Source organism: Phalaenopsis equestris, unplaced genomic scaffold (assembly GCF_001263595.1).
Source record: "Phalaenopsis equestris unplaced genomic scaffold, ASM126359v1 Scaffold233817, whole genome shotgun sequence".
NCBI classification, from domain to species: Eukaryota; Viridiplantae; Streptophyta; class Magnoliopsida; order Asparagales; family Orchidaceae; genus Phalaenopsis; species Phalaenopsis equestris.
This window is the reverse complement of record NW_018251748.1, coordinates 33,942-42,646: the sequence shown is the minus strand read 5'-3', so window position 1 is coordinate 42,646 and position 8,705 is coordinate 33,942. Positions and strand designations below refer to the sequence as shown.

General features: G+C 32.0%; 2 protein-coding genes across 2 annotated transcripts in view; both read left to right on the top strand.

Moving 5' to 3' along the window:
- Positions 1–281, top strand: part of LOC110038775 (protein IQ-DOMAIN 1) — a gene marked incomplete in the record, with an annotated part of 6,393 nt that extends 6,112 nt beyond the window's left edge. The window contains 1 exon segment of the mRNA XM_020743679.1: positions 16–281. Coding sequence (XP_020599338.1) covers positions 16–66 — 51 coding nt within the window.
- A 7,779-nt stretch (positions 282–8,060) lies between these two features.
- LOC110038774 (protein EPIDERMAL PATTERNING FACTOR 1) lies at positions 8,061–8,705 on the top strand. The gene is made up of 2 exons (XM_020743678.1): positions 8,061–8,156; positions 8,235–8,705. The coding sequence occupies exons 1-2, from the start codon at positions 8,120–8,122 to the stop codon at positions 8,501–8,503; spliced, it is 306 nt and encodes a 101-aa protein (XP_020599337.1). The 5' UTR covers positions 8,061–8,119; the 3' UTR covers positions 8,504–8,705.

Genomic DNA, 8,705 nt, shown 5'->3' with positions numbered 1-8,705 from the left:
AGTGGGGGAGGGGAGGAGCGGACGCCGCCGCCGATGGGTGGTGGGAGAAAGTTTGTGTACGCGTGATCTGATTTTGGTGGTGGAATTGTGATGTGGTGATGCTGCATGATATATGTATGTTATATAATATTTATTTAATGTAATGATAAAACAAAATTGGGTGGTTTACGTTGTTTTTTCTTTGGGGTTGTTCAACACGATCTCATATATCTATGATGACTTCCATGGATGTGGTATTTATATGCGTTGATTGACTATAGTTGGTTGTAAGGAAAATTTTGACATTACAGCTATGGGAAATTGATTTAAATCTCTGATTTGACTACATGGCATTTTATCTTCATGTTCTATATGTCATTTTTGGGGTCGTTCTGTTGCCATTTATGATTTATGTCATGTTTCTATATTTTTGGGTGTATAATGTGTTACCGTTAGAATAAATTTATAGGCACTGTAATTGATTTTGGGAGATTAAGAAAAAAAATGATTTGATGCTACAGATACATAGTTTTTCTATCTTCTTCCTCTGTTTCTTTCTAAAAAGTGTTGCTACCACACCATTTAGTAGAAAATTGGGAGCAAATTGTAGAAAATTTATTCGAATACATTGGAATTATTACCTGAAAAGAAAGTCAAATAGGAGACGTGCTGCTTGAAAATGGCACAACAATGTGGTGGCTTCAACTGATGCAGTTATGGTGAAGTAGAGCAAAGGTACAGTTCAAAGATAGTTTTGATTGAAATAATTTTAAAGGGGACAATTCCTGCCCAAAATTTTTTTCTATCATCAAATACAAATCTGCCTTTGGGAAGAGTGGAAAATGGCAATCAAAACACAGGAAGGATTGTATAAATGGAAAATCATAAGATTCGATTTGTGCAATGCTCCTAGTATCCTTATGTGGCTTGTGAATGTGGTAATTAATCATTCATGGACACCTTTAGTGTTGTTTATTTTGATGATATATTGTTTTTTAATGGCTCTATGATTGATCACTTGATCTATATATCTATCCAAAATATTTAAAGTTTTAAAGATTCATGAAGTTTATCTAGATAGTATTATCTTTGAGTTTGTTGCCTCTATTATGTGCTTTATAATCTTGGATGTGGGGCTCAAGATTTATCAAAGGAAAGCTTTGGCTATTCTAGAGTGGGTGACTTTCATGTCTTCATTTGATGCTTTCAAGTTTCACAGGCTTGCTAATTCTTACTAGCAATTAATAAAGGGTCTTGGTATCAATACTGACTGATTGTTTGAAGTTTAAAACCTTTTTTTTTAATAGAAGCATGTTAATGAAAATTTGAGTTTAGTAAAAGTTTTTAATTTCATAAAATACTAATTATTTCACCTAAAATTGAAATGAACTCCAAATAAACCAAAAATTTAATGAAAATATTAAAAGAACATGCTCTACCACTTAGATAGTTTTTAAAATTTATGAAATTAATTTAAATTTTTTAACTAATTTTAAATCATTAAAAATCATAAGTTTTAAAAAGCTGGAATTAAATCAAAATAATTCCAAATTTATGTTAGAGATTTCTTAAGTCACCAATGATTTTGAAAAAAAATGTTTGCATAAAATTTAAAGGTTACTTTAATATGCATGTGAACATTTCAATAAAAAATTAAATAAAATTAATTTTAAAAATAAATATAATTTAATAAATTCTATATTTTTTTTTGGTAAATTTCTTTGGTCTTCCCAAACCTTAGAAAAAAATTCCATAAATTTTAGAAATATTGAACTTTTTTTTTTAATTTATGTTCCAAGAAATAATGAAAACGTGGAGGATGGGTGCGGAACTAATTAAAAAAATTTAAATTACTTAATCCTACCTTAAAATTTTTTACAGTCTCCATCTAGTCACTTTTTAACAGTGACAAAAATCTTTATATAATTTTCAAGATATTGCCATAATTATCTAAATTTATCTTTAATCATCAAGTAAAAATTAATTTATTGAAATATTGACTAAACCATTTAATCTTAAAACTCAATAGCATTGACTTTGAGTTTATTTATGAATAATAGGATCAATCTCATGCTGTTTTGTAGAATAATTGACTTAAGGTAAACTCAAATTAAATAAAAGATAAATTAAATGGAAAATTGAATCAAAATTAAATCATAGTTTCTTAAGGCATTAAATAGCTTTAGTTGTCATTACTTTGGTGGCCCTTTTATCTCTATTATTGAGGGGTTGATCCTACAGGACTAGGGTGTCATAAGTGGTGAAAACCTCTATTGTTGGGTCTCGCTTTCCTTAGAACTTTTTAAAACATTATATTTTAATTGAACTTATTCAAAATCATGAACTTAAAATTTAAAGACCCTATAATAACATATCAAACAAATCAAAATAACTAAAATACTGAAAATATAAAGCAGTTGTACGTGTTGAAATCACAAAGAAAAATGACACAAATATTAACAATAAAAAAATGTAGCCAAATAGAAATACTAGTAAAATAACAAAAATAAGAAACTTGAAAATGTTACAAATACATTAAAATAACTTTCAAGTCTAAAATTCAAATATTAAACTAAAATTCTCTTATAAATTGAAAATAAGGTCGTCTCCCTACAATGATGCCAAAAACTTGATGACTAAAAGACAGTGAAGCACCGATAATCACACAAGTATACTTGTCAATCAAGTAGTATAAAGAATTAAAGTCCGTACATCGATTCCACAATGAATAAATTTAACTTCCAAGTAAATCAAAGTTTAGTTTGCTAAATTGCCTACTTAGTTTGAAAGTTTGAAGGCTAAGTGAATTTCAAAGTTATCTTAATTTTAAAGAAAGAAAAATATCAAAGTAAAAAATTGAGATATCTATCAGATTTTCTATCAATTGAATGATTATCCTTTGAATTAGACCTTAAAAATCCAGGCTTAACGATATGGTAAAATTATAGGTGACAATTAGGAACAACCCTCCTACTTTTCCGTCCCAAGCATTTAAGAAAGCTAATTTGAAAATCAAATAGCTTTAGTTCTCTAAGTCAAGTGATTTTACCAAGATCTCATGTTTTCCTTAACAACTCCACTAAAAGAGAGGGATATCCCTATTTTCCTAAGTCAGTGTGAGTAAACTTAAATATTACACTAGTTTGCTCGTACACAATTAGATCAAACTCATATTAACTATTCAACTGACCTGATTGAAAGTTAATGAAAATTAGAAGGTTAAAATATCACCACTCTAAAATTTCATTTTAATCACGACATAAAAGTTACACGCAAGATTTCTTAATGTCAATTCTCGTGAGGAAATGAAATCTACACACTACTCATGCCTTAAAATAACAAAAAATATATTTTATTCATCAAGCTAATTAAAAAAGAGAGTTTTTGTATAAAACGTTAGTTGAAAATATCATGAAAATGCTACACTAAAGTTTCTTTCTCCTCAAAGAGTTTTACTGGATTACATGAACAAATTACACAAGAATCCCTCACACACTCTCCTCACAAATAATTCTCTACATTTAACTCATTCACTAGAAATCTACTTAAATGGTTCGACAAATCACATATAACACTTTCATCATGAAATGATGCAAGTGAACCATCAATATCACCAATGCACGTGATTGAGTTCCTAGGAGGTACTTTGTGACGCTTGATCCACCCCAAATGTGTGTGAAACAATAATGAATATCCTGATATTCTCACTAGAAATTTGATCAACTCCTTAGTAAATTGATTAAGTCCTTAAATATAAATATTCTTTCACACTAGGGTTTCTCACAGAAGTATATGCATCGTTTCAATAATACGGGTCTCTACTAAGTCCAGATGTCGATCCCACAGGGAATGTGGTAATGACTCTAATCAGCAAAGTTCTAGTTTACTATAATAGGGTCTTAGTTTGGAATGTAATTTAAAGTGTTCTTTCTAACAATTATTCCTAAATTACTGCACTAAATTAAAAGGCTAATTCTAACTATTCTTACTAGTTTTGATTATATCAAGACATGAAAGATACCAATCTCTTATGAGTGCATAACTAAAAATGTAGGATATGTTACTAATAATCTAATATGGCTAGTGACAATAGGAGCATGAATCTAAGTTATCATCTTCTGAGTGTGTAACATAGTTTAGTTTAACTCAGCAAGTGTTTCTTCTCGTCACCCTAGAAACTCTTAAGTTAAATCCCCCCAAAAATTATCTCCCTATCTAATTGTATTGTATTATGGACTATTTTTACTTCACTGATAAGTTCAATGTAGTTTTTTTTAGTTGATAAAGCCATAGCCGTTCCAGATCTTTATGGGCTTGTAACAAGTTTTAATACATCAATTGGCTAGATTGGTTAGTAATGAGGCATGAAGTAAAACCATCACATTAAGATTAAAAGTTCAATTTCATAAGTATCTTTTCATCCTACATATCCTACATATGCATCACCAGAGAAAGATAAAGAAAACTTACGCACTAAGCATGAAGAACATGCTGAAAACCTTCATCAGACAACCAAATAAATCCACTAAGTATGTGTTACAATGATTACAATAAAAAAATAGAAGAAATGCTTTGCTTTTCTTCTCTTAAGAGATGAAAATTTTCTCCCAGCACTTGATCCAAATTCTCCTTGCACTGATGAATGGACACCCACCAAAAGCTCAAGCAAAGGTGGTAACTATACAAACCCTAAGTCTCATTAGAGTTTCTTTGCCTTCCTTTACACTTTCATTGGCTTCCCAGATGTTCCTCCTGCTCCCTGGTGCTTCTAATTAGTTCCTCTTTTCTTTTCCTCTTACAAAATTTTTTGCCAAACTGCTTAAAACCATCAAATAACTCCTAACGTCGCAGTTCAACAACTGCAGAAAATGGTTGTGCTTTGGTGCCCAGGAACCTACTTATTGGGTAGATGTGCAAGTACTGACGCCTAGGCACCCAAATGCTGGCACCAAGGCGCTTTAATGGGGCATCTTGGTGCCCAAGATCTTGTGTGAAATCCAAGTTTTCTCTATTCGGCTCCTTTTTGCTACTTTTCAACCCTACTTCACTCTAAGTATTATATCTATTATATCTGCACGAAAAATACTAAACTACCTTTCTTTAAAGTGCAGTATCATATAAAAACAAGTGTAAAAGACAAAGGAAATAAAACATGCTTTAAGACATTTCAGCGCCTGGGCACTATACTCACACACGTGGGAGCTGCAAGGCCAACACCTCTTTTCCAAGCTCTCTATAATCCAATACCTTTTGAATTAGGGCGTTTGGCACCGAGGCACTAAGATGTTGGTGTGTACCCTGAGCGTTGTAAGGCTAGTGCCCACTTTTAGAGTCTCTTATCTTTGATTGGTTAGAATCGAAGGTTTTGTGCAACTAGACACTGTTCCTTTGGTACCTAGAGGCTGGTTCTATCCTTAGCTTGATTTCGATCATTTGATGCCCCATTAGTCTTTTTACCTATACGGTATAATATATAATAAAAATACATTTCAAAAGCACAATATTAACATAAAAATAAAATAAAACACAATTATAATACATATCATGCAACTTTGCTCATATGTATCCTTCTCCATCTAGATTACTAGCCACTAACCTGAATTTACTTTAAAATCATCAAAGGACTTTTATGTTGAGAGTTTAGCATTTTTATTTATATTTCTTCACCATTAAATTTCATATGATGCCTCAACCTTGCTACTAATAGGTTTTTTTAATTCTGATTCGCTCAAATAAACCTTTACTCCTTCACTCCTTGTTAACTGAGGTAAAAATGCATCAGCATCTACTTTTCTTTTAGCTTTTTTGGACATTGAAACCTATTTTTGAACATATTCTCCCCTTCCTGGCTACCACATGTTCACTCTAAAGTGACCACTGTAGTAGTTGTTATTTCTGTCATTGTAAAGATGTGTTTTCCAATTATGTAAATTGTAATCAGTCAAATACAATTGCACCTCATGTAAATGATATTAACTTTATTGGTAATGCTCATGATTTATCTCATACTTGTTTGGAATCAAGCTATGGTAGTACATGTTTGGCCTTTTCTCTCTTAAACTGGAGCTCTTTTCCATATCTTCAACCTTAGCTAAACTTACTATTTTTATTCTGAATGATGTGCCCTTGAGCTTATTAAAACCTTAAAAATTAACCATGGTTGAATGTCCATGGTTGGTTGTACATGTTTTCAATATATTATAACTTCTTTAGATTCTGTTCAAAATTTTAAGAAATTCTCATTGGCACGAGAGCCCATGTTCTTCTATTTTTTCTTAAATTAAGAACAACACACTGTTTTCTTGACGAAATTAATGTTAAGTTATTTATTTAATGAAATCTCAAAGTAAACTTCTAATAAACTTCTAATTCTAATTTCTCAATTTCTCAAAAAAAAAAAAATTCAAGTACTCTAATGGATTTATTTTCCACATTTAAGAGCTTGTCTTTTTGATAATTTCATACTTTTTTATGGAGAACATTATTTCGTAATGTTTTGAACATTGATTATCACACAACTCATATCTCAAGATCATATATATCTTTTAAAATTATGTAGCTCAATTTGATATGTATTTTTAGACGTCATTTGAATTTATTCCCAAGAGAAAGGCTATTGGGAAATTTTGAAGGGAGATTAATTGTTTTTTTCTCAGTCAGCTTCCTAAACCTAATTTAGAGCTTGTAGAAAAAAATGCCAAAGAGAATGCCCTCCAGCAAAAAAGCAAATATAATTTTGTTTTTAAAAATGACATTCCTCATGTAGAATACAACACTATTATTTATATTCCTTTCACTATGATGATCACCAAGGCTTCTCCAATCGCCTGAAGTGAAAATCTTGTTACGCTTGTTGTTTTAGATTTATGAACTAATCATAGTTCTCAACATAATAGTTAACATCAAAATTTTAGTCTTATTGATAAGGTTGAGCCATTAATAGAAATTACCTCTAAATTCATTGATGATGCTTTTAATACTTCTCCTGTTAATAACTTCAAAATTTTAGTCATGTTGATGGAGTTAATATTTTCTTTTCTGACTATATTATCGTATCATTAGATTCTACAATTATCTCACAAAAACACTTTTTCTATCAATATTTTGATCATGACTAAGAATTTCAAGAAAGATTGAAGTTTGCTCATTCGTTATAAGCTCTGCGTGCACTTTAACATCCATCTTAGTATATTCTTCAAAAGATGAGAGATACTTCAAGCAATGATTAATAATTGGAACATATTCATCTAGCACTTGATCTCCATCATTTATAATTTCATCTCCAATAACCTTCAAGCAATGATTAATAATTGGAACATATTCATCGAGCACTTGATCTCCCAAATACTCTATCATTTATAATTTCATCTCCAATAAGCTTAGATCAAAGGATGACATCCCTTGGGCTTATCAAATTATCTTAAAGGAGTTTCTATGATTTTGCTGAAATATATAGAAGCAACAAGAAATGGCTAGCTTGAAAATTCTCCCTAAATAGCTAGCCCTTTAATTACATGTTTAACCTAAATAGCTAGCCCTTTAATTACATGTTTGATAACTAGTAGTCCTTCCTACTAGGAAATTGATTATAAGTACATTTTCCCAAATTGAGCTTAATATCAGAATGGATACAGTTTTTTTCAAATTAATCAGTGAAGCAATTTGTCCAAATAAATCTACAGAGAATTATATGTCCAATTTAGACATAACATATCAATATTTTCTTTACAATCCCATCTAATCATTTTAAGCGCAATAAAATTATTAGAAACACGAATCATAAAGCAGTGATTGAAAACAAGCACCGCTCGATCGACACGTATGCCTACTCATTTTGAGTTCACGGCCATTAATAACCCCACGCCCAACAGCAACTCCATATTAAGCGCCGCCATGAAACATCTGACCTCTCTTCCCCTGTGACCTCCCATTATATCCCCTGTGCTCTTTTTGCCACCTTCTCCTTCAGCACACCCTTACCTGTGACCAGCTTCAATACACCTCCTCCTCTCTTTCCACAAACCCTAGTTCTATAAATACACTTCAGCTCTTCACCTCTTTAAATCAAGCACTGGAAGCCATGAGTTTTTCTTCTCCCCGCTTCTCTGTCATCACAATAATCCTCCTTTTTCCAACTGTCATGCTAGGAAGACACATTGCCCCAAGACACACCACAGGTAAATTACATACTTTTATAATCTGCTTGCATATAAATAAACCACAATCATATCAAATTAATCAACTTGATCTTTCAGGTCATGGGAAACATGTTCATGGACCTGAACAGCAAGCTGTAATGGAGCTGCAGAAAGAGCCATACGATAAGAAGATAATGAGGATGCTGGAAAGAAGGCCGAGCACGCTAATGGTGGCGGGCTCGAGCTTGCCCAACTGTTCGCACGCGTGCGGCTCGTGCTCGCCGTGCCGTTTGGTGATGGTGAGCTTTATTTGTGAGGAAGAAGCAGAGACTTGTCCCATGGCGTATAAGTGCAAGTGCAATAGCAAGTCCTACCCTGTGCCATAATTAATCATTGTAATTAATTTGTTAGTGAAGAGCTTGTGTGGTTAGTAGTTGGTGACTGAATAGATTAGGAACGTTATATAAGTCAGGAAAGCTTTTTTTTGGCTAATTCGTGAGAGATTAGGGATCTGACACGTGAAAACGTGTTAGTTGTTGAGCCAAGTTTTGGCTTCTTAAGCCTTCATCTAATCTACTGTAGACTGGT

Bases quoted from the DNA above. Each gene is read 5' to 3' on its own strand.
- LOC110038774 (XM_020743678.1), top strand. From the start codon at position 8,120: ATGCTAGGAAGACACATTGCCCCAAGACACACCACAG. The intron at 8,157-8,234 runs GTAAATTACATA...TTGATCTTTCAG, and splicing joins TGCCCCAAGACACACCACAG to GTCATGGGAAACATGTTCAT.